Source organism: Muntiacus reevesi, chromosome 11, assembly GCF_963930625.1.
Source record: "Muntiacus reevesi chromosome 11, mMunRee1.1, whole genome shotgun sequence".
Classification (NCBI taxonomy): domain Eukaryota; kingdom Metazoa; phylum Chordata; class Mammalia; order Artiodactyla; family Cervidae; genus Muntiacus; species Muntiacus reevesi.
The window spans coordinates 49,474,279-49,501,457 of NC_089259.1; the positions used below are offsets into that span (position 1 = coordinate 49,474,279).

The following is a 27,179-nucleotide window of genomic DNA, read 5'->3' on the forward strand; positions in this document are numbered from 1 at the left end:
AGATCCCACCACTGGCATGCAGGCTACAGGATTCCTGATTTGTCTTCTGACCCAAAAGACAGACAAACACATCTTTCCCAGACCTACTCTCCTATGGAGACCCGAGTTTGGTGTTTTAAACCTCTGATGGTCCCCAGGGCCTATTAACACAATGTGTTAGTCAATGTAAACAAATATGCCAGGGTAGAGCAATTCTTGTGACAAGTTCTCTCCCTTGCCTCCAAATCTCCATGGTTTAGCCCAATAGAAGATTATTGCTTGCTCTCAGCAGAGTTCAAAGTGATATCCTAGAAAATTAGGGGAACTCTCTGCTCCATGATATGACTCAGAGACCTAGTTCTTTCCATGTTTTAATTCTGCCATCTTCAACCCATGAGCACCAAAGCTACAGGAGAAGAGGAGGAAAGAGCATGGAGGATCATGCAAGAGGTTTTATGATGGATTTGGGAGTCATAAATAATATTTCTGTCCACATTCTTTAGAACTCAATCACATGATCCCAATATACATGTACTGAAGATTGGGATATGCAGTCTTCCTGTGTGCTCAGAAGGAAAACAAAGAGATTGAAAAACATATAGCATTGTCTATAGCATAGAACATTTTAAAAAATTTCTTAAGTCTTCCATTGATTCCTTTTAGCTACATAGAAAGTACTGTCATCGGGTAGATAAATGACTAAACAATAATGAAAAGGGAATAGTTAAAGAATTAAATGTTCAATGAATCAGAAAGGCTAGCTGAAAAGCATTAACTTTAAAAGTTACAAACTGTATGAAAATGGCCTAATAAACAGATTTTGTGGTGAGTATAATAGTTTTTTTTTTTTTAATTGTAAAATTTTCTAAGATGTAACACCTGAAAAGCAATTGTTTTCACTAGAGAAAGGTTATGTTGTGAAGTGATTCTGGCATGAAAGAGGTCTAAGATGAGTTTAAAAACCTAAATGTTGATCCAGACTTTTGTCTTATTTCTTTATAAAGGATTTCAAACAGAAATGATGCTGCTAAAACATATAAGGCCAATACCCTGGATAACCGACTAACCAATAGGTACCAGTATCTACTAACTTGGGGAAAGGTTCAAGTACAATACTTTTCTAAGCATTACTTACTTACAAACAGTTCTTCAGTCCTACTTATTATCTTTCTGTAAACCCTTATCCTCTATTTTTTAAACAGAAATAATTTTGGCATAAAAACTTGGCTCCTGCTCATGGTTAAAGAAAAATAAAATCTTATTCTTGGCTTCAAAATGAAGAGAATTCATCGCTTCAGGCCATCATTCTTACCACATTTATGTTTCTGTTTAAATCATCTTGGCGGCAACATTATGAAATACATGTAAATGTAAATTTTACATCCCTATTGTAAAAAAATTATTGAACCCATCAAAGAAAAACACTGGGTTTAAAAGAGGAAATTTCTAGAGGAAAAAAACCCTTTTTTTGGGAATCTAATACACAAAAGGTGAAAAATCATGAGATCAGCTTTTCAAATATATTCAGCTACTGATACTTTCTTTTTCTTTCTCACAACTAATGTTAACTTTTAATAGTAATACCTCTAAATTCATGGACAACTGCAAATTGATGCAAGAATTTATTCTTTGCTGCTGCTCAAACTTTGCCTTCTCGTTTTCTTACCAGAAATGTGTCTACGTTTCAACCACCAGAAGTGACAAAGACGTATGTACTTCTTTAACTGATCTTGCATTTTAAAAATAAAGTGTATTTCTTCCTATATGCCCAAGAAAAAATCAAGGTATATTGTCTTCAGGCCAAAGTTTCATTGTAACACAGCCATGCCCCCACAGCTTTGACAGGTTGAATAGTATTGATAGAAATACTGAAGTGGTCGGCAAAACTTAAAGTACTCTCTATGTGGACTTTAACACAAGGAGTTTGCCAACTTCTGCTTTAATCAAACACCGAAGCTTAAGCCATTCTTTATTTCTTTTCTTTTTAAAAGTCTAGATTCTTTACTTCTTTGCCCACAGAACTTTAAATTTTTTTCCTACTCCTATGGCAACTCTTCTTGCACATTTCACTTGCCTCCCAAACACCCATCACATCTACAGCTCAGCTGAGTCTTGAAATCATGGTTTTGCTAACCCTGGAATGTACTGATGGTGGTTATAAGCAAGCAAAGTAGATATGTTTTTGAAAACTTGGCTGATTTTTAAATTTGTACTTTCAAAAAAAGTAATTTTCACCCTGGACTGCCTTCCAGTAGTTGAAACAGGCCTGAGTCACTTCAATTTTTTGAGGGTCTGCATATATTAACAAATGCTAAATATATTAACAAATGCTAAATAGCTTCCCTAGTGGCTCAGACAGTAAAGAATCTGCCTGCAATGCAGGAGACCCGGGTTCCATCCCTGGGTCAGGAAGATCCCCTGGAGAAGGGAATGACAACCCACTCCAGTATTCTTGCCTAGAGAATCCCATGGACAGAGAAGCTTAGTCGGCTACAGTCCAGGAGGTCACACATAGTCAGACACGACTGAGCAACTAACACACACACACACAGATTTAAAACAGTGTGATTTTTAAATGTTTTCTTAAACAAGCTAATGTATTTAATCCAAAAAAATTGTGATATAATTCTGTGAGTCACAGCATAGACAGGACTTTAAAATATTTGTCGGAATCCATAGCACATCGAAATTGATTGGTCTGGGTTTCAGACACAGCATGTCATATAATGAACGGCTTCTCCATTCAATTCCTTCTGATTTAATTATTTGAATGAAAGCCAGGTGATTTGTAAAATGGGTAAACTAAGGAAGAACTTTTTCTGTTGTTGTTTTTTCACCCTCAAGTGAAACATTTTGTGGTGGGAATAGGAGTAGACGGTAAGTCCTTTCAAAGGTGAGATAAAATGAAAAGTTTCAGGAATGTGCTCACTGTTTGTTCTTGTGACAAAACAGGCAATCTGGAGGCTTGTCCAGTGCAAACGCCACCAACACCCCAGCTTCCACCTCCACTACTACTCCTGTGAAGAAAAAGAGGTAGGATGGGCTTGCTGGGAGCCCCTCTTACTGCTGTTCTGTCACAGATTATTCTTTATTAATGTCTGAACCACATCATCCACCAAGGCCCCTGAGCAGCGTCTAGAATTTGCTCCCTGCCCTTCTCCTCCTGCCCTGCTCCCCTTCCCAGGGACCCTGTTCCTACTGTCTTCTGCTGCCTTCACACCTCAGTCCTTTTCCCCTCACTCTCCTTTTCAAATATGCCATCTTTTCCTCCAATTTTATTGAGAAATAATGGACATACATCGCTGTGTAAGCTGAAGGTGTATGGTGTCATTTACACATATTGTGAGGTGATCACCCAATACGTTTAATTAACATCCATCATATCTTCCCAGGTGGCGCTAGTGGTAAAGAGCCCTCCTGCCAATGCAGGAGACATAAGAGACATGGGTTTGATCCCTGGGTGGGGAATATCCCCTGAAGAAGGGCATGGCAACCCACTCCAGTATTCTTGTCTGGAGAATCCCGTGGGCAGAGGAGCCTGGCGGGCTACAGTCCATCAGGTCACCAAGAGTTGGACACGACCGAAGCAACTTAGCATGCACAACATTCATCATCTCACAGAGCATCCATTATGTCAATAAAAAGAACACATTTCTCCTTTTGATGAGAACTCTTAAGATCTACTCTCTTAACTACTTTTCTATGTATAATGAAATGATATGAAAGTGAAGTCGCTCACTGGTGTCTGACTCTTTGCAATCCCATGGACTGTAACCTGGCAGGCTCCTCTGTCCATGGGATTTTCCAGGCAAGAATGCTGGAGTGGGTTGCCATTTGCTTCTCCAGGGAATCTTCCTGACCCAGGAATAGAACCCAGGTCTCCCACATTGCAGGCAGACTCTTTACTGTCTGAGCCACCAGGGAATCCTATGTATAATACAATCATGGTAACTGTAGTCATCATGTTACAGATTACAACCCTAGAACTTATAACTTCTTTGTCCTTTGTTGGATGATGTTTCGAATGGATATAAAATAAGTTGGTCTGAAGGACAAATAAAAAATGTAAGTTTTTACCTTTTGGCCACCTTCCTCCAATCTCCCTCAATCCTCCTGCCTCTGATAACCACAAATCTGATCTTGTTTTCATATGTGCCATCTTAGGGACTTGAATAGCTAGATAATGTTTTGATGCTAGAGCTCAGATAGTAAAGTTTCTTCAGGTAATGTATGTTAACAGAGTCCTACCACAGGGACTGCCTTATCCTGCAAAACGTCTGCAGTGTGGCCAAGCGTCACTAGATTCCAGCAACCACTCTGCATCTTGGAGGCCTCCTCTGCTCCAAAGACTGGGCTTCCTCCACGTACAGGGTCAAAGGTCCTATCTAGAGGCATCAACCTCTGTGTACTTCTTACCTCTTCTTTCAACTTCCCTGTATGGCCTTCCACTTTCGCCTGTGCTAACTTCCATTTATCTAGTAGGCATGGAGGAGGAGGTAGATCTTTGGTGGTAGAATCTTCTTTATGTGACACAATGTGATGGTGGGAGTGATTTTTGCATGTTGAAGAGAACACAGTGCCAGTGAGTTGTGACATGAGTGGAAAACAGGAATTCATGAACCTCAGAGCTTTTGAAATTTTTGTATTTTCTTAGCTTGCTCCTCTGACCACGCTTGGGCTTCCCAGGTGGTGCTAGAGGTAAAGAACCTGCCTGCCAATGCATGAGATGTAAAAGACATGGGTTCCTCTCTGGGTCGGGAAGATCCCCTGGAGGAGGGCATGGCAACCCACTCCAGTATTCTTGCCTGGACAATCCCCATGGACAGAGGAGCCTGGCGGACTACAGTCCATGTGGCTGGAAAGAGTCAGAAACCACTGAAGCGACTTAGCACGCACACACAGGACGATGCCTGGTGTACACCAGCTGCTCAGTGCTTGGTGATGATCTGGCTGACTGTCATGCTGCTCCCGTAGTCCTCCTGGAGGGAAATGACTGATTCTATTTTCTCCTGCAAGCGAAATTTTGATTGTGTCTACAGAGTCTCAGGAAATAAGATTACCCTTCTCTTGGATCCAAATTTCACATTCCCCCTGATCCTTTCTTTGCCTGTTAGGAGAAACTGAAAGGGAAATTTAAGGTCAGTTAGTTCAGTCTCTTAGCCAAGGCAAGAATCTTTCCTCTGATAGGCTAGGCATCATTCAGGACCATTGCAGGGAGCAACATGACTCTCACTTTTGTGGTGTGCCTTGACTAAGCTCTCGGGGATTGCGTTGAGCTGAAATTGGCTTTGATTTACTCTCATCCCATCTTAACCCAGTCCTGCAATCTCAGAGAATAGACAAGCTTCGAGAATTTAAAGGACTCTCCTGTCCTTATCCTTGATCTTCCTTTTCCAGGCTATCTTACTCTACTCCGAACATAATTTTTGATCTATAACTTAGTTTTTTGACAGAGTCCTTAGCTATCTCTACCAATTAAAATGATGTCTTAATAATGGGAAGGCATCTTTCTAATTGGATATACATGTGTGTGTGTGTACATGTATATATAAACATGTGTGCTTCATTGTTCATATGCATCTATATAAAATTGAGCTTGGCACCGCTGTGGCATTCATTTATATTTTCAATATTCTTATTTTCAGCATTTCCTATCATACAGATTTTTTAAAACCATATTTTGAGTAGAACATAAGAGCATTGTTATTTTTATTATGAAATGTTTCAGAAATGCAGAAAAACAGAGAGATGTGTTGATAATGAGTACCCATGAACCTACCGTATAGATTCAACATTATTATTTTCCAGATTTCCTGCAGATTTCTTTTTAAAGAAATGTCTACATTGTTTAGTGTCAAAGGAAATGGGCAAAGGGATTTATTTGGGAGAGCAGATTGCCTGGAATACAGGCCGTTACTCCCTATGGCAGGAAGTAGATAGTTTTCATTTTATCTCTAAGACCTTGTAGGAAAGTCATCTCATTGCCTTTTTACCTGTCAATTTATTTTCAGCTTTTCCTGGAAGACACGTGGGTGGGATCAGGTCTTTCGAGCACTGTGTTTATAACCGATGTCATTTCTTAACAGACAGTCCTGGTTTCCACCACCCCCTCCAGGTTACAACACCACCCCAAACACAGGAGCAAGCAGAAGGTAAGAGAAAGATGTCAGAGGTAATTGCTATGTAATATGATGGAAGAATGTGTTAGATAGTGACAACATATAATTGTGGATGCTTTGGAATAAAGTGGAGGCAATTTTCTGAACTCTGAGCTCTGAACAAGATAGTGCCCAATGAAAGTGAGGTCAGGGTACAAGTGTGCCTGGTAGGAAATCTGACATGCTTTGAGGAGTAAATGACTGTATTTTCAGTTTGCTAAGGGTTGCTGTAGCAAAGTACCATAAAGGTGGGTGGTGTGAGAGAAATGTGTTGTCTCACAGTTCCAGAGGCTGGAAGACCAAGATCAAGGTTTTGACGGGGTTCCTTCTGAGTGTTGTGAGAGGGGATCTATTCCACCCTTTTTCCTGGCTTCTGGTGTTTTCCTAGCAATCTCTGATGTTCCATAGTTTGTATAAGAGCCTTCCTGGTGGTTCAGATGGTAAAGAATCTACCCGCAATGCAGGTGACCCAGGTTCGATCCCTTGGTCAGGAAGATCCCCTTTCGAAGGGAATGGCTACCCACTCCAGGATGCTTGCCTGGAGAATTCCATGGACAGAGGAGCCTGGCAGGCTACAGTCCATGGGGTAGCACCATTTCAATCTCCACCTTCATCTTTACATGGTGTTTACCCTGTGTGCCGGTCTGTGTCCAAATTTCCCCTCTTATAAGGACCCCAGTCCTATCGAATGGGGAGTCATCCAACTCTGGTATGATCTCATCCTGACTCAGCTACTTATGTCCATGACTCATGTCTTACCTATTTGTGCCTACTAATGACCCCATTTCCAGACAAATTTGGAGAGGACCTCATTTGCTCCATTGGGGGGCAGGGGAGAGAACAGGGGCCATCACTAGGTGGGGCCCCAGTGCGGGCTCTGGTGCTCAGTCATTTTTGCTCTGATGAACCCAGATGTCAGGCTGGGAATGTGTATGGCATGTTCTCGGTAAACTTAAAGTGACAGATGAGCGGTGTTTGTTTGCTTTTACCTTTTTGTTGCTGTTGAGAGCAATAATTGTAACTAAATTAGAGAACAGCTGGACAACACTTGGTTCTACAATTTCCATACTGGGAATGTCAACAACTATTTAACTTAATAAATATTTAATAATAAGTGATTACTATAATGCCAGATATTGTTCTAGGATCTTGGGAGATATCAGTGAACAAAACACGGAGCCTACACTCAAGCCTTCAGAGAAACAGACATGGTGTAGGCCTCTCATAATTTATGTTGTCACTAGCACTTGAAGAAAAATAGGTCTCCAAGTTGGTTTTGCTTTAGGTATCCAAAATTATTTTCATGTCATCAACCCCTAGAATATCTTCACCCAATATTTCCATCTTTAAATGGGATTCATTTTCCCAATTCAGCACTTGGAAAAAGGTCGTGAAACAGTGCCCTTGTTTCATACAAGACTTTTACTTCCAGAAATTTTCATCTGTTGCACAGGCTTTTGATGTGTCTTTTATTTCCAAATAATAGGTATATTTGGAAATAAATGTCTTATAATTTAAGTTGAATCTATAAGGACATGAATAACTTTAGTTGACTAATAGACAGAAAGAATTCAAGTTGTCTTTCATACCCTTGGCTTCATCTGTATGTATGTGTGTGTGTTCATATGTATTTTATTATATGTGTATAACGTGTATAAAATTATTGGACATGTTGAATAATCACGGCTTGGAATTATACCAACCTTCTCTTAAAATATTTTCTTTTTAAACCTGTTCATCTTTTTAAACCTGTGGATGATTTCCAACTATATGAACTGCCAAGTATGAATTATGTCTCTAATTTATAACCTCCTTTCTCCTCAGGCTGTGTTTAGATATTTCTCCATAAGTGGTACCTTTCATGGAACTACCCAAGTTATTATTGTAAGATACCACTGTACATTCCATCCAATTTTGTCTTGATAGACAATAACTGATACTTAGAAACATTAATTACTTATTTCCCAAATAACTTATTTTATCTTTTATTTGCTATTCCATTGTTCATGTAAATTATCATCATAATAAGCAACTATTATATAACTGTGTAAAGATATAAAAGGGTTGTTCACGCACCAACATCATATGTGTTCAGTGCCCATTCAGCTATGGATCACTGTTTGCACAGAACTGATACTGCCTGGCTATATGCCCTTACAATTTATGCATAGCTGGATGTGATTTCCATGGAAGATAAAATAAGTTACAATGCTTCTATTTCTGATTTCTGGATTAGATGCCTAGCCTCAGATTTAATGGAGAGAGAAGATTATTGGATAAGGTTGATGAATTTAAATATCCACTCCTTTCTTAAAGCCACAGATTATAAATAAAATGGCTAGACCAAAAGACTTCTCTTCAAGAATCAGAGCTAATGTTATCCCAAGCTTTCAGGGAAAGGAGAGAATAATAGCAATATAGCAATGCCTTTGATTTCTAAAGTGCTTTTCCTTGGAACAACTCAAAGTACTGCTTCTGTTTCTCACCTTTAATACCAGTGCATTCTCGGGGCTCAGAAATAGCTTTTTTAGCAGAAGCCAAAAACTAGAAGCAATTATTAAATGATTAAAGGAATCATTAACCTTTGTTTCTAAAAGAGATATTTGTCCCCAGAAGAACAAAAAGAAGATGAAAATAGGTCAAGAACAGATAAAAATGGAGAATTGTGACTTTTAATACTAGCTAATAGCCAATGCTAACTTTATTTCCCTTTGACCTTTACTTATTCACTGGTCTCCATCTCTCTTTCTCCCCTTTCTTCTCTTCTGCAAAAGAATTTCCCCTTAATACCAACACCCACTCTCATTTCTGTTCTTCATTTTGGGAACCTTCATTTTTCCATCACCTGATCTTTCCCAGAGATTTCATTTTCTCCTACACACCCATTCCCAGTTATTACAAGGAGAGGTCGTTTTCCTGAATGTGTTTCCCCTCTAACCTCTTTGTGACCTTTGACCCCATGGACTACCCCATTCCTCAACTGTCTGTTTCTTGACTTATGTAGGGTGGAAGAACCAAACTTAGTTGTGTTTGGATTGACAACTTGTGTTGGTGTTGTGTTTGGATTAAAATCTATTACAGGCATGATTTAAGCTGCACCCAAAGGGTCTTAAGCTTTTTTATTTATCAACAGAAGATCCCATGATATCACACTTTTCTCTATATTTATATGTATATCTGTACCTATAACTCTACAAGTCTGTGTTTAAGTCTATAGCTATTGATATTTCTATAGCTACATCTAGAAATATATCTACATCTCATTCTGTCTATATAATTAATAGGTTGGTGAATTCAGTTCAGTTCAGTAGCTCAGTTGTGTCCAACTCTTTGCAACCCCATGGACTGTAGCATGCCAGGCTTCCCTGTCCATCACCAACTCTTGGAGCCTACTCAAACTCATGTCCATCACATCGGTGAATTCAAATAGATTTTAAATGAGCAAGTTTAATTTTCTAATATAACTATATAGGAGAGGTAAAGAAAAAAAGCAATTTCTTAAAACAAGTATCATTTTATGCATGACACACATTGGTCTTGCAATGAGAAAGTTAAGGTCTGGTGATCAAACAAAATTTTGGAGTTAACACTCAAATATCTCTGAAAGTCTCTTGCCCCCTTTTTGATAAAACAAGTAGAGAAAGAAGCTGTAATTCATGATAGTAAAACACAGCAGGTAAAGTTCTGAATTTAAATAAAATTCTTTCTAGCTGATTTCTAAGGTAACTCCTTAGTCCTTGAATGTAAGTGTCCTCTGATCTCTTTCTTCTCTCGTTGAGAAGGGAAAACTCTAGCACAGGGTTTTGAGCCTGTATATGCTGTGTATGCTTTGCTTAGTTAGAGGACAGGCTCCTCTGTCCACGGGGATTCCCCAGGCAAGAAAACTGGTTGGAGCAAGTCGCCGTGCTGTCCTCAAGGGATCTTCTCAACCCAGAGATTGTACCCAGGTCTCCTGTATTCAGATGGATTCTTTACCATTTGATCCACCAGGGAGGCCTTGAATACCGAAGTGGGTAGCCTATCCCTTCTCCAGGGGAACTTCCCAACGTAGGAATCAAACTGGGGTCTCCTTCACTGCAGGTGGTTCTTTACCAGCTGAGCTACCAGAGAAGTCGATCAACCTGTGTCAACAAGATTATTTCCTCTGAAATCCTCTTTTCAACTGCCATCAAAACCTATAGTTTCTTTTCATTTTAATCAGGACTGAATCAAATTTTAGCTCTACAACTTTTGTTCCTCATTACATTGATCTGTCTCTCCTTCCTCTATGATTACTGGTTTACCCCTTTTCCCATGTTCAAATTCCTTTCATTATTTCAGAATATTACTTCTGTTTTAATGTTTTGGTGTAATGTAATTTGAGCTCTATGTATTCGAGATTCTGAAATACATATAAAAGAAATACATGTGTCATCAATATGGAAAATAGTTAGAAGGTCAGAGCCAGTGAAAGTTTTTCCTTTTCCACTTGTTTCATTTTTTAAGATTTATCAGAAAGCCTGATGCAAAGCAGTTTGTCAGCAATCACTAGTGTCTATCTTAATTTCTCAAGTTCTTAAACTTTTTCTCATCTTTGAGTCTTTAAAAGAGTGATAACATATGCCAGGACTTGAACCAATGGTGTAATAGGTACCATTCGTGAGAAGTGCTCAGTCAAATCACAATAAAATACAGGTGCAGCATTTCTAGGAATTTAATATTAAAGTCACTTCTGATTTTAGAACCCACCTTTAACTCTTGGTGTTCTGTTTATGGTAAATTTAAGTGCATAGGCCTTTGTACTTAGGTGATGCAGAGATACAGTGCTTTGATGGCATATGAAGCTCATTTAAGAAACTCATCGAAGTCAGATTTAGGTAGCAGTTGCTTAACAGATAATATGAATGTTTACAATGTTACCCATTATAGTGATTTTGGAGCAACAATGAAGCAAACCAGCAGCACCACCAAAAAAAAGAAAAAAAAAAAAGCCAATGTGTTTTTTTCTGCAATCATTTCCAAAGACAGAAAATAAATTGTATAATACTGATAAAATTAAAGTAGTGGAAACACATGCAGGAAATCACCATATTTCGAAATGCTTGCTACATACTTTCATAATGTCTCATCCATATTTGTTTCAATCTCTTTTCTTTCAGTGGTTTTCACTTCCACTTAGCTGATTTGGTAGATATGAAGGAGGAAAAAATTTTCTGATTGAGAAGCGGGTTGCTATGGCAACCTTGCACTACAGTTATATTTTTCCATCTGTAACTATAAATGGTAAAATATAGCTTTTCTAATTAGGCTGCAACATTTTTAACTCTATTGGTACCAAACCTTCTATGAAGTTTGCTGTCACCCTAAATTAAATCATTATATTTAATTTTTATCACAACAAACATCTTCTTGTATTAACTAGAAGCCATTTTGCAAAAACTAAGAGTCTAAAACTCTCAGTAAAATGTCAAAGTATGGTGATTTAAAAACTGTATCTCAATGCCTAGAATACCAATTATATTCATTTGAAATAATTAAAACATAAACCTGAGTCAGGGTTTGTTATTTTTTTTAAGTATTTTAATAGAATGAAGAGAAAGTTAATTCAGAATGTGCTGCTATGAATTCAGCAATACTTGAAAATTTCTCTCCCTCTGTGTCTATTGGAAGCTAGTTTATTTGTGCTCTTATATTAAATTATGCTATTTAAATTTCATTAATCACAGCTGAATATTCATACATTTAGAAAGTGCAGTATATGAATATTCAGGATGCTTAGTGCATAGCAAGTAGTATTCACAACTACTGTGGAACTGAAGATTTCTTGCAATATTCTGCCTTCCCATGGTCATGTAGCAGTTTGCCAGTCATGGATCTGAACCAGTCTCATCCTTTTATAAATGAAGCAGCAGATTCTTCAGAGAGGATCAGTGTTCTTTCCATGATCAGTGGCAAAACTAGTCTAAAAGCTAGGTCTCTGAAATTATTGTTCAATGCGTGCTCTTTGTTGTGGTGTGGTTCATCCAAATGGTCCCTGGCCACTGAAAGTAAGCCACTGTTACAGCAATCATGCTTTGGAACAAATCTAAAGATTATTCTCTGGAATCTTTAGAATGCCTTGCTTTCTGCAAGCTCTTTGAGACCATGGACAACATCACACCTTTTCTAGTCTTGAATGCTCAACTTTGCTTGTTATATGTCCTAACATAATAACTAGGGCAGTTGTGGAATAAGTGCTTTTGAACTGATACCTTTGGGCAAGCAAATAATACAGGACCTCTTATTGTTATTAGATTTTCATTGGAAATACCTGGAAGAATAATGGTTTGATATAGTACGATAGAGAGCAGCAGTCCCCAACATTTTTGGCACCAGGTTTTGTGGAAGATCATTTTTCCACGGACTAGGGAGGGGGGATGGTTTCAGGATGATTCAAGTGCATTACATCTATTATGTCTCTGCTGATCTGACAGGAGGTGAAGCTCAGGCAGTAATGTCAGTGGTGGGGAGCAACTGTAAATACAGATGAAGCTTCACGGATTAGCCCACCACTCACCTCCTGCTCTGAAGTCCAGTTCCTAACAGTCCACAGACCTATATAGGGTTGGGGATGCCTCATATAGAGGAGAAAACATGTGATTAGACATGAGTAAGACTAGCTTAAAACATTGACTGAGTCACTTACTACCAGTGTGACCCAGGGCAAATTGCTCACCTTTTTTGAGACTCAGCGAAAAAAATAAATGATATATATAATTTATTTATATGCACACACACAGACAAACACACACACACACACATTACACAGGACACATATATAGACTAAATAAAGTATGTGAGAAGTATGTCAACTTGGACAAGTTGACATGTTACTGAAACTAAAAAAATGTAAGTTCCATTTCCTTTGCTATTGTTGGAATAAGAATCCTACTGGCAGACTACAACAGCTAAGCATAATGCAAAGTAAAAACAAAACTCACCATCAATTTTTAAGGGTCAGTTATTCTTTCAACCCTGACCTGTGTTGAGTCATAGAAATGTTCTTTACAAAGTCATTCTGGAACACGAGTCACAGAGCCAAGCATGTTTTCCAAAAAAGCTAGAATACAAAGAAGTGACCTTTGCAGGACCTTATGAAAACGAGGGAACAGAAACAGTTTGACAGAGTTATTTCTATTAGCTCTGGCCTTCAGGCTACAATCTGCAGGTTGTCAAACGTTGCCCAGGAAAGCTGACTTTTGATTCCTGGAAGTTATTTTTTATAATTATAGCAGCTAGTGTGGCGTCATCAACCCTGCGGAAGGTCTTACGGGCTGGAGGGAAAGACAGAGGGGAGAACCAGGGTTGACTGATCCAAGCTTAAACAGCGCATCTCAAAGTGGTGTTCAAACAGGATCATTCCACATGAATGTCTCTTGTTTTTGGTCTCTTCAAAACATTCCAGGCCACAGCTTCCTGCTTCCCTCTCACATTCTAAAGCCCCTGCTTGGCATGGCCTCCAGCTCCTGGCTCAGCATGAATGACGCCTCTCATTGCCCCCAGGGCTGGGGTTCTGTCATCTGTGACTGTCACTGCAGAGATGCAAAAAAGCTCCTTTGAGACGGACTGAAGTCAGCATGGTCTTGCCCTGGCCCAGCCCAGCAGGGGTGTAAATGCATTACTCTCGCTTCTCTGCTTTTCTTGGCCTTCACAAATGCACACCTGACTTTTATTTCCCCAAACCATCTTCTTCCTGTACACCCAGATCTTCCTCTCTAATCATCTCTGCCTCTCAGACACACCCACACAATATTTTCCAGCCTCTTTGAGGGCTTAGTGGCTTCCCAGGTGGCGCTAGTGGTCAAGAACCCACCTGCCAATGCAGGAGACGCAAGAGACGAGGGTTCGATCTCTGGGTTGGGACGATCCCCTGGAGGGGGAAATGGCAACCCACTCCAGTATTCTAGCCTGCAGAATCCCATGGACAGAGGAGCCTGGTGGACTACAGTGCATGGGGTTACAAAAGAGTCAGACACAACCGAAGTGACTTAGCACCACTTTACGTGGAAGAAACTTAGCTTTTTATCACTGTGATTCTGGCATAAGCAAAGCTGGGCACCATCTGATGTCTCTTTTTTTCTAATCCTCCTTCCACCTAGTTACTATTCTCCTGTTTGTTTTCAGATATCCAGTGCCCTGCGTAGACTCATTAACACCTGGGGCCAACCACCTTCTTATCCTTTCCTCTATCCCTGGAAGAGAAGCATATAACCAGTTCATCAATACAGATACATGAAAGACCCATTATCATTTGAGTGACATTACATTGTTGCAACACAGGGATATGTTTTGAGAAGAGAAGATGATGACAATCAATACAAATAAAAGAACATTTAACTGTGAAATCTAACATTAGGTCAGAATGGGGAGAGTGTTTCCCTGTAAATTACTTTTGCAGGCATATCATATTACACAGTAACTCATCTGAGCACCCAGCGCCCACCAGGTACTCGATGAAAGTGAAAGTCACTCAGGTGTATCTGACTCTTGGCGACCCTGTTGAGTATACAGTCCATGGAGTTCTCAGGCCAGAATATTGGAGTGGGTAGCCTTTCCCTTCTCCAGGGCATCTTCCCAACCCAGGGGTTGAACCCAGGTCTCCCACATTGTAGGTGGATTCTTTACCAACTGAGCTATCAGGTACTCAGTAATGGAGTCAGCAGTGGACAATGGACTTCTATGGGACAGGTAAACTTGAGCAGATTTTCAAAGCTTTAGACTCCTGTTCAGTACCCATTTTCCTTCTTACCAAATAAAACTTCAGCCAATCCCTCCCTCTTCCAACACATTTTATCGGGCACCAACACCATGTACAATCCGATGCTTGCTGTGCAACTATCCTTTTAGGGACTTTCGGTCCAGCCAGGGTGGAGACAAAAAAATTATGTGCAATTCAGACCAGCACGGCATGCGTTGTGCTGAATGTGTGCTACTGGAAGACATAGAAGAGTGTTCACCGGAGCACTGGGTACCACTCCGCACAGTAACCCCTAAACCAGAGGCTGAAGGGCAAGAAGGGCTCTCCGGTGGACAGGAGCAGGAGGTACACCCCAGAGGAGAGAGAGCGTAGTGTTGGGGTGAGATGGGGTTAGGAAGTGCCGGTGGTTTGGCCCCGCTGCAGTGCTGGGTTCACGTGGCATGAAAACCGCAGCAGCCACAACCCTTAGACTAAGCCAGGCGGTGCTCTCAGGTTTTGCACTGCCCTCTTGCTGGCTTCAAAGCCACCATCAACACAAGAACCAGAAGGCCCACTGTGCTCTGTGTCCACTCCTCTCCAGCCTCTCACCCAGGGCCAGAAAAGCTTCAGGACTAATTCCATCATGTCCCCTAGCCTTTTGGCCGTGGGTCCCTATGGGAACCCCAGTCAGATTATTTCTCATCACCTGGACCATCCCTGCAGAGTCCTGTGCATCACTGAACCTGACTTAGCCCTACAGCATCCCAACCCCTCAAACCGGTCCACAGAACCTTCCTGGATACGTCATCCATTATCATCAAAACTCACTCCTCTTCAGTCTCATCTCTGACTGAATGATCTCTCCCTCCTTGGTGGGTTCTCCCAGAGAACCGTGCTCCCCCAGCCTCCTTCTCAGTGACAGCTGCTTTTCTTCTAATCCCATATACTTTGAGGTCAGGAGGAAGAGGAGGGATCCTGTTTGCTCCTTATTGCTAATTTCTATTTCTCCCTCCTTCCTAAAACTCCCTGTCCTCCTTGAAGCCATTCCCTTGTGAGTGTCTCTCTTTTCCTGGAGCCATCTCAAGGTCTCTGAGGCACTCACCCTCACTCTGTGGGGACTTCAGCACTTGGCTCACTGTCTCCCACAAACACTCCTCCCAGCATAATGCCTGAAAGTGAAAGTCACTCAGTCGTGTCTGACTCTGTGACCCCATGGACTATATAGTCCATGGAATTCTCCAGGCCAGAATACTGCAGTGGGTAGACTTGCCCTTCTCCAGGGGATCTTCCCAACCCAAGGAACTCAGGTCTCCCTCATTGCAGGTGGATTCTTTACCAGCTGAGCCACAAGGGAAGCCCAAATACACTGGAGTGGGTAGCCTATCCCTTCTCCAGCAGATCTTCGTGACCCAGGAACCAAACCAGGGTCTCCTGCATTGCCCGTCGATTCTTTACCAACTGAGCTATCAGGGAAGCCCTCATAAGTCCTGATGATTCCCAAATTCATGTAATGGATCCTTCGCATCCTGGGCTTTCACTTTCTCGATCTCCTCTCCAACAATCTTGTTCATTGCCCTACCCCAGCCACCCACAGATTTTGCCCTTGTAAGAAACCGTATACACTACAAAACTTCAAAGCTTTCCCTTTTCTGGCTTCCATTTTCCATCTACTCACTTTCTATCCACACTTTCTGGTTCAATCCCTCCAGTTCTCTGATTCCAGAAGTTTTCCAGTCCCACAACCACCAATCCATTGATTCTACCATCTTTCCACAGCCCTCCTCCCCTCACATCCTCACTTCCCTCCATGTCCATCTCAGATCCCACAGCCCTTCACTGTAATCACGTCCTTACATACCCCTTCTCTTCCCTTGTCATCAGTCTTTATTGCACTCTCTTGGCTGAATTAGAAGCTTCCTTAAATCCACTCTCTGTTCAACCTTCTCCTGCCCCTGAAGAATCGAACGTGGCGAAAGAAAGCAGTGGGTATTAGCCTTATTTTAGTTCCATGAGGATTGACTTCAGCGGAGCCATTGGTGTTGCCCAAAGAGTCCTTGAGAGGCAGCGCCATGGGAGATGGTTTACGGAGCCAGACTTCTTGGTTTGGATTTTGCGCTCTGCCCCTTACCAGCTGCATCATCACGGGGTATTTATTTTCACTTTCTGTGCCTCTGTCTTTTCATCTATAAAATAGGAAGAAGCAGAATACTTATCTCTGGGATTGAAGAGAGGGTTCAATGAGCTCGCTTTCTGTGCCTCCAAGACCAACCTCCCTGCATGTGCCCTCAGCCTCCTTGCTTCCCATGTCTAAGCATTTTCTGCTCACTCTCCTCCCCATCAAATCTGCCATCTTCCCTGATTCATTCCATTGTCATATCTACGTACTCTAGTACCCTTCATTGACCTATCAACCTTCAGGTAACTTCCCAATTTTCTCTTCCTTCTTCACTGCAAAATGTCTCAAAAGAAATCTCTACGCCTATCACTCTGCCTCCTGTTTTCTTTGAGATCCACTCCTAGAAGGTTTTTTTCCCCACTACTGTTCCATCAAAACTGTGTTCGTCAGGTTTATCAATGACCACTATGTTGCCGACACCATGGTAACTCTCCACCCCAGTTTTATTTGATCTGTCAAATGTCTTGCAAGGCTTGGCAAGGCTAGTTACTCTTTCTGGAAACACTTGTCTCACTTGACTTCCTGGCACCACACTCTCATATTTCTCTTCTTTTCTCTTTGGCTGCTTCTCTTCAGATTCCTTTTCTGTTTCCTCCCCATTATTCTTGATGTCTAAATATTGCTGGGATCAGGGGTTCCACCCTTGGCCCTCTTCCTTCTCTACCTAGGCTAACTTCCTGGGTGGTCCCATCCAGTTTCAAGTGTTAGATGCCATCTCAAATCTGATGATACTCTTTCTCCAACATCCTCATGGCTCATTTTATCACTTCCATCAGGTCTTGGCTTGTATTTCACCTTGCACACAGGTGTTCCCACACCATCACTCTATCTCTCACTGTTTTATTTGCTTCTTAGTACTATTCTTCATCTGTCATTTATTTATTTGTATATTGAAAACCTTCTGAAAACAGGGAAATTATCCACTTTGTAGGGTGCCTCATGCATAGCAAGCTACCAATAAATGTGTTAAATAAAAGCGTGATTTCATTGAGTCCCAACAACATCCCCACAGTGCTGTTGGAAGGATTATTACAAATGAGGAAATGGAACAATTTAGGCCTTTGTCACACATCTGGCAATTCAGGCAGCCTAACTCCAGAGTCTACATGCTCCCTAGTGTACTGCAGAAGCCAGAGAGGTACAGAGTTGAGATCACAGGGTATTTCTATGGAATTTATCTCGAGGGTTATGGGGAACTACTGGGGTGGGAGTTCGGGGGTAGGGAAGTGATATGCCCTGGGTAAAGTGCTTGATAAATCACTTCAGTTGTGTCTGACTCTTTGTGACCCTATGGACTGTAGTCTGCCAGGCTCCTTTGTGGGACATGGAATTCTCCAGGCAAGAATACTGGAGTAGATAACCATGCCCTCCTCCAAGGGATTTTCCCATCCTAGGGTTCAAACCCTTGTCTCCTGCATCTTCTGCATTGCAGGTGGATTCTTTACCACTGAGCCACCAGGGAAACCCAAGTAAAGTGCTAACTCCATGCCAAATATGCCCATAATTGCCTGTTTCAGTTCCTGGGTGATCAAATCATGCCATTTCAGAGGCTGTCTTGGTGCTTTGTTGGAAAATTTAGGCTGACAGTGTTTGTAAGCTCTGCCAGCATCAAACTGGCCTGTGCTGTCAATGTTTAAGGTGGATTTAGTTATGAGCTTCAAATCAACTTCATCTTAAGGTCTATGGAATTGAAAACCTTTCTTGCTGTTTCCATAGCAACTTGATAGTTGACATAATTCCTAAAGAAGCTTATATGTTAATTTAGCCCAGGAACCATTTACTCTGCTCATGCGTTGCTGACCCAAAATATCACAACTTGAGTGAGATAGTCTAGTAAATTACTAAGCTGTTTAAAGTACACATAATGTTTCAAACTATAGTTGGGGAGGACAGGGTTTCCAAAAATCTGATTAAATGAACTTTCCTGTAGTTTACAGATTTGACTTCTTTAAAGTTTAGAACTTCAAACATCCTGGCCTTTCCAGTAGCTCATGCACAGGGGTTATAAGATGCATGAGATATTTCCACATAGACAACAAAGGCATTTGGTGAATAGATGCTAAAATTTACCTGGTTTCCATGGTGAAATGAACTGCTGTTTTCTGTTCTAAAGGGAACCAACTGTTCATCCTCCAATACCTCCAAAGCCCAGTTCTGCTGTTTCATCTCCTAACCAGCTGAAGCAGGATAATAGGTAAGACCTAGCATTCCAGAATTTCTTGCAAAGTTTAGTTTAAAGGAAATGACACCATATGAATTGTGACTTGTGCAAAGCATGGGTATGTTTTTTGTGCAGGTTCACTGCAGAAGCACTTGGAAAGCTGCTCTAATTCCATTTGCCCACACAAATGTGTATTTATGTTTGCCTCTGGATACTTATGACTGCTACCTGTCCTATGGAAACAGACTTTCAAGATAGAAACTGAACAATAGTAACGCCCAGGAGATATTCATACTCAGGTTTCCTCTACTTTATGTATTGGGAGCCAATATGTAAGAAACCCCTCTCTCCCTGTATATAAATATATATGTATATATGTGTGGCAGTGGTGGTTTAGTCACTCAGTCATGTCCAACTCTCTGTGACCCCGAGGACAGTAACCCACCAGTCTCCTCTGTCCATGGATTTCCCAGGCAAGAAAACTGTGCAGGTTGCCATTTCCTTCCCCAGGGGATCTTTCTGACCCAGGGATCAAACCTATGTCTCCTGCATTGAAGGTGGATTCTTTACCACTAAGTCACCAATGAAGCCCATTTATTGATATGTATATATATTGCTTATATATTGATATGTATATACATTGTATATATATATATATTGCAAAGAGTTGGATACAACTTAGCTACTGAACAACAGCAAGAAGAACAAATATGTGTATATATATATTTATACACAAACGCACACACACACACACATATAGATATATATCTTAACTAGTTAAGATTCCCATTTAGAGCTACATTTTCTAACAAAAGATGTTCTTAAAACTTTGTGTTACTGTTCAAACCCTCCCTTATGTTAGAAAATACCTTTGGGTAGTTCTTTAGTCTTATTGAGACATTTGTAACTTATTTAAAAGCTATAACAAATTTTGAAAAATGCTATAATTACCTTGCCTCCAAATCAAGGAAAAAAAAGACAGACTTGCTTTTCCATTTTGAAACGCAGTGCTCTCTAATTAATACTTAGAAACAAATACTTAGAAACTAATTCAGAGATCTGAGCACCTCCCCATGTGTTGCTGTTAAAACAGTTTACTAATCTCAAGCTATTTTCCAAGACCCACACAGCACATTTCCATTATTGTTGAGAGATTTTTTAAATGGCATCTCAGTGAAGACTAAATACATTAGATTCGCTTGATGGCCTGCCTTTGATTCTTTTGTATTTTTACTTTTTGATGGTGATTTTTTTGACAACATGTAGGACTATTGGAAAACTATTCTTCATTAAGAGGATAACTTAGGCCAGAAAATGCTGATTGCGTGACAGGACTATGTAGCTTTAGGCATTCAACCTAATGTGTTAAAAACTCAAGTCTGAATTTCTATTCACTGAAATGTCACAGAATCTTTGAAATTTTGTCCTTAGGAGGAGAGGATGATTATTTTTTTAATGTTAAAAAAATTCTTCTTCATTGAATTAATGAAAAATATAGGCCAGATTTATGACTTCTAATCTGCGCAATGGGTATAATTATACACTTGAAAATCACTTTTCAGGTTTTCTGTCTTACGTTATTTTTCCTTTTACTTTGACAGTATTGAGCAATTTAATATTAATGTGAATAGGATTTTTAGAGGGCTAAAAAAAGTTGGTGTTAGTACCTCCTAAATTCAAAACCTTGGATTCTAAAGCAGTGAATTGAATAGATTCAAAAGAAGCTAAATTTCATCAGAACTGGTCTAATCTGTTTTTACTACTCTAATTTATTTCTTCCACAAATGATCTTAAATATAAAATGAGGACAACTTGCATGTTTTAAACCCTGATTACTTTAATCACAGAAAGATGATTTTAATGAAAGAATATGAAAGGGAAGTGTTTCCTATGTAATTAACACATGTCCTCAGGAGTACAAAAAATGGTTGAATTTAGTTTCTTGAGAACAAGCAAGAATGTGTAAGTAGGTCAATTAGATACTTAGAAAAAAAGCCGAGAAAAGCCTTATACCACAAATTGTTACAGAACCTAACATTGTAAAATTTAATTCTAACAACTCAGTGTGGTCATTCCCAATGTGGTGGGTGTGCTGGAAAAATGATAGTGTTTACCATATTATCTGAGCAAACATATTTCTTGATAGTTTTCAAATGGGATGAGTCTTTGAGAAAAAGATGTTCCTCTGACACCTAACAAAACATGATTTTTTACTCTTTAAAAACATTGTAGCATTATCTAATAGAGAAAAGTGTATTTATCTAATAAAGATAAGTGCTTTATTGATGACTGAAAACCAAAATAAATGAACATGAACATATTTAGTTTATTTTCATAGTGCTATTATTCCAGCAAGCATACTTTCATCTCTTTGAATGTAAATGTTTTCTCATAAATTTAAATTTAACAGAGAAGTGTTTTCTTACCTAACAGACTTTATCTTTAATTTGAAAAATATAGGCAGATATATCCAGCTAAACCAAGTGTATATATAGAAGCCAAAAGATCTGCTGAAAGAAATATAAGGTACAATGATCTATCCTGATATCTATATCTATGTAATTGTATAAATGATAAAGTATGCGTTATTAGAACACTGAAACATACATGAAATTAATAAAAAAGACAAAATCAGTTTTCCAGCTGACTTCAACAGTGGGTAATAAATATTTTTAAATGTACTTAGATAATTTTATTCCTTTTATTACTATTTCTAAGCATTATATTAAGAACAACCAAAATTGCCTGAATATGATAACAGAATAAGATCAAACCCCTTAAGACAGGAAAATCTCTCCTTATTCCTAACACTTGTCCCAGAGACTATGACATAGATGGTGTTGATGTATAAGAGAATAGGTGGAAATACAGTCATCTGATTGAACGTCTACAAAACCTTTGCTTGGAATTGGCTGTATGATAGTCACTGAGCTTCACCTGCACCATCAGTAAAAGGCTTACAAATTGTATTGATGCTTTTGAGTAAGATTTCCCCATGACAGTCCTGGTTTACACCTATTGTCTTAAACATCCCATCTCATTTAGTATTTGTTTTAGGTGTATCTTTATTTATTTACTTGAAAAAATACTATTTTTGAAATAGGTTTTTGAACAGTGTTATTTTATAAATCAACCAATATGATAAACCAGTTGTTTTTTTTTATGGTAAAAACCACAGCATTAATATACCATCTTGTGCATGTGGGATAAGTTGCTTCAGTTATGTCCAACTCTTTGCGACCCCATGGACTATAGCCCTCCAGGTTCCTCTGACCATGGGCTTCTCCAGGCAAGAATACTGGAGTGGGTTGCCAGTCCCTTCTCCAGGGGATCTTCCCAACCCAGGGATGGAACCCATGTCTCTTATGTCTACCTGCATTGGCAGGCAAGTTTTTTATCACTAGGTCCTCCTGGGAAGCCCATCTTAATTTACAATCTTAACCATTGTAATGAATCTTTATTTTAAACAATTTTTTTAACTGAAAACACTTTTCAGAGTGCAAAACTTTGCATACATTTTTTTTTTCTTTATTATTCCCCCTGACTCTTAGACTTAAGTCACACAGATACCTTTCCTTTTGGGGGAGTACCTTGTACCTACTGACTTAAGGTACAGTTGTATCTCAGCATTTGCTACAGTATGTCCCATGTGCCACAAAATATCAATGAATGTTCTGGGAAAGAGGCATTTGAAGGCCAGCATATTTAGGAAACACAGAAGAATAGATTTCTCTATCATGAATTTCCAGAGCCTTCAATGTGTGTGTATGTACATTCCAAATCTCTAAAAGTCTGTTATGTTTCCTAAATTTAGTTGACTACAAAATTCTTTCTTCATGGAACTCTGTTAACTTTCTACTCAGTATTGCTTATGAAACACAGGTCTTAATTCAGGTAAACCTAAAAGGTTTTCCCTAATTATTCCTTTTCATGACATAGAGATTTAAGTCCATTACATGCCAAGTGATTCCACATACCCTACAGTTTTAAATGTAATTTCTTTCCCTTTGGAAGTCTAAGAAGACAGCTACTTTCACTTCAAATAAGGGGTTAATTGATCTTCTGAATATGTTGCTCAGTGTTCCTTGAAAACTGAAACTGTTAGTCGCTCAGTCGTGTCCGACTCTTTGCCACCCCATGAGTGGTAGCCTGCCCTGCTCCTCTGTCCATGGGATTCTCCAGGCAAGAATACTGGAGCGGGTTGCCATTCCCTTCTCCAGGGGATCTTCCCAACCCAGGGATCAAATCCAGGTCTCCTGCATTGGCATGTGGATTCTTTACCATCTAAGCCACCAGGGAAACCCAAGGGTGTATGCTCAGTGACATTATAATGTTCTCTGGTTGATAGAAAAACTTCTGAACATAGTCTGTGTTTACTTGTGCAGTTAATTGAATTCCCCCCCCCCCCCATATCCTTTTTAAGTATGTAACTTGCACAAAGCTGATACACGTCTTTAGGAGAAAATGTAATTATTTCAGCGAGCACTAGATGGCAGAGGCAATGCCCGGGTGGAATGACTGGCGTGCATGTGTGCGCGTGTGTGAATGATGTGAGCTGATGTGATAGGCTATTGTTACTCAGTTAAAGTCAGTAATTTCTGATAACATATGGACTTTTGCTTTCTTCACCGAACACAGATACTTTAGTTCCTTTAGGCATAGCTCAACTGTCATTGACTTGAGTTTATTTTTCATTGTTTGAAGGAGTCAGGACCTGGAGAACATTGTCAAAGTGGCCACTTCGCTTCAGAAAACTAACAAGGGGTGAGAGCTCAAGAGGTTTTGAACTTGCATATTTTCTTCTCTTTTTGTTTCAAAAATGCTTAGCCAGTACCTTTAAATCTTCCAAATATGAATGAAATCCTGATGCTGCTTATTATATATAATTTGAAGGAAGAAAGAGTCGGTCTCTAGATTAGTGTTGCCGAGAAATGAGCAATACTGATACTGACGGACAGTCTGCTTTCTCTGCTTTCTCTTCTGTGGAGTGACGCGCAGGGTGGTGACCTTGCTCAAAACCCCCAGTCCTGCATTTATGTTCCAACCCGGATCTGTGCTTATCCATCTCCCCAGCACCCTCATATAGAAAGTCCTAGGTTATTTTCAACTTCCTCCCCAAAGGTGGTATTTTCTGTCTTCTCTGTGTTCTTTCGTTCAGGCAAGCTCACCTTTCTAGAATCATTTTTGATTCTTTCATCTTGACCCCTCTATGCAGTGTCAGGCATGTATGGATTAAATGTCTAAAGTGCCCTGCACACCCCCATGGCCTCACCCAGTTCAAACCCTCATTGGTTCCATCACAGGTTATCAGAGTAGCTATTCAGACTGAGTGACTCTCCTCCAGTCTCTTCTCCCTCTAGACCATTACTACCCATCACTGCTGGAGTTTTCTTTCTATGATTCTGCTTGAAAAATCACTCTGCTTGGCTCCCCATGGCCTATTCAATTACATATAACTTCGTTCAATGCCTTTGTTAACCTGGCTCTGACCTAACATTCCTTAGCAATTTCGGACTTCAGCAGTTCCATTTATCCTACATTCAATACCAAATTAAACCACTTCCTTTCTGAAGTTTCCAGAGCCTCTGCCTTTGTTTATACCATTCTATTCATGAGGGCTTTTCCAGCCTTAAGGCCACCATATCAATACATTCAAGTCCTACCCATTTTTCAAGATCCAGATCAGATACCAGTGCCTCTGTGAGGTCTTTTCCAAGTGAGTGACCCAGTGAGATGTGATTCTGCCTGCTTAAGTGATTAGAGTCCTATTATTCAAGTTACATAACAGCTAATCATATTTAGTATTATTTTATGGTATTTATATAAATGTATTGTCTTCTTTATTATCTCTTTAATCTCCTAAAGCAGATACTTTGTCTTTCTCACCATCTGTCATCTGCAAAGTCTAACACAATGCATTGTGCAAAGTAGAAGTGTTTATATAGTGGATAATGGTAATACAATGCTGAGCAGTGAGGAAACCTTGGGTATAAATATTCCGTGGTTTAATCCTGTGCCTACAGAGTTTTTTTCCTTGCTCAGTGGAAGTTAGCTGTGGTAAGAGGGTTATTAGGTTTGCCAGCTTAGTCAAAGACCTGAAGAGAAGTCACAGAAATGACGGTGAGCTCTTCTCTGCAACTCATGGACACAGTCTAAATTTGGACAGAGACGGTGGAAAGTATCCTCGATTTTTCATTTTCATTTCTTCCATTGTCTAAGTCTTCTGTTGTCTAGATTTCTCATTTTATGTATTCATTTTTGTTTGAGATAATATTTTTATGGGGATTGAACAGTTTTTTGACAGTCGTTTAAGGAACAGATAGGTGAGTGATGCCGAAGGGCAATTACGGTTTGGCGCCGGTCAAGCAAAAACAGTGAGAGCTTCAGCTGGATTAGCTTTCCTGTCCCCTCTTCCTCACCCAATACACAAATTCCACAGCCAGACACGGTCTTCACAGGGAGAAGCTGCTACTTTGATGGGGACCAGGGGAAATGTCTGATGCTCTGGGCTATGTCTAAGGACTCGATATAGCTTTTATTTTTATCTGAGTTGCTTTGTAATACTCCTTTGGGAAATGGACTGTTACTCCTATCTGACTAAGAGCATTTAATTTATTGCAAATGCAGTGGTGAAACTTAATATCTAAGTTTTCATCAACTTGATGTCATTTTAAAAGCTCAGCTTCTTCATTCAGAATACAGTCCCCATTTTACTTCATTTTCCACAGAGTGTCTTCTCATGATCTATGTTAATTTTCTTGTGGAACCCCAAATCCTGATAATCTCATCATTGTGACTCACCAGTCAGAAAGGTTTGGAGCGAAAATCTACTGAGCTTGCTCCTTCCCTAGGGAACATGGAACAGATTTGTAGTCTCAGAGTTGGAAGGTAGAATTTCAAATAAGAGATGACAGTATAGCATTGTGTCAGGATCTGGGTAACGTTTGTCCCATGCAAGGATAGAACATTAGTCCGTTTTTTGTCAGGATCAGCAACTTTCACATGTCTATATTTATTCTCAGCCTTCGACTCTACCATTGAATACGCACTATTACTTGAAAGGATTCATCTCTGTGGTGGCCATTGATTGAATAAGTTTTTCAGGTCCCTGAGAGGACCATCCCAGTGACTATTCTGGTGATCTGCTGTATCAGGCATCTCTAAGCACGTTAGTGACTCAGTGGCTATACCTCTCTAGAGCTGAGCCAAAGTCTTGGTGCCTCTAAATTCAGGTTAAAAAATAAATGTAGTGAACATTTTAAAAATGCAAACATTAATATTGACTGGGAACTGTTTACTATAGTTGCCAAAATTAATTGAGTGTTTATGACATGCTAGGCATCATGCTAATCACTTTCTATTCATTAACTTAATGGTTCTTTTCTGAGGTGGGGATGATTAGTAGTCTTATTTTGAAACTGAAAAAAATTGAGGGAGCAAGAGTTTAGACAACTCACCCAGTCACCAAGTAATAAGCAGTAAAGCCTGGATTGGAATCCAAGTGTCCCTGACCTGGGAACCTGAATGTCTAACTACCTACTTACTTACTTGGCCTCCTGGTCTACGCCAGTGATGACTCAAGAAGAAAGAGAAACATTGAGGAAGTGTGGAAAATTTGTGATTCTAGAGCAGGAAGAAGAGAGAACCAAGATTTATGAACTGGAAAACTGGATGAGGAAGGCAAGAGAAATGGGGGAAAAGCGGGTAGATAAAAGAGATGAAGGGAGGAGGTTCTTTGAGGAGCAAATAGGAAGGAAAAACCACTCCAACTGCCTTCTTGAGGGAGAGGGCTGAGTTAAGGAATATTCCAGAACCCAGGGGTTGGGCTTAAACAGGTAGCTCCTGAAGAAGCAGCCAATAGACTTCACAGTTCTCATATACAAAAACAGGAGAGCAAATCTAGCTGACCAGGAATGAGGGGGAATACAATTCAAGAAAGAGACCAGACTTACTGATAAATGAGTGTTTTCTAAAAGCTTCTCTGTGCAAGCACATTATGCAAAGATATAA

General features: G+C 39.9%; 1 protein-coding gene across 1 annotated transcript in view; it reads left to right on the plus strand.

The window, feature by feature from the left end:
• Window positions 1-27,179, plus strand: part of SCEL (sciellin) — a 204,495-nt gene that overhangs the window by 118,339 nt on the left and 58,977 nt on the right. The window contains exons 7-13 of the mRNA XM_065902111.1: window positions 984-1,052; window positions 1,649-1,687; window positions 2,932-3,012; window positions 6,066-6,131; window positions 19,122-19,202; window positions 21,630-21,695; window positions 23,874-23,933. Coding sequence (XP_065758183.1) covers window positions 984-1,052; window positions 1,649-1,687; window positions 2,932-3,012; window positions 6,066-6,131; window positions 19,122-19,202; window positions 21,630-21,695; window positions 23,874-23,933 — 462 coding nt within the window. The remainder of the gene's footprint in view (window positions 1-983; window positions 1,053-1,648; window positions 1,688-2,931; window positions 3,013-6,065; window positions 6,132-19,121; window positions 19,203-21,629; window positions 21,696-23,873; window positions 23,934-27,179) is intronic.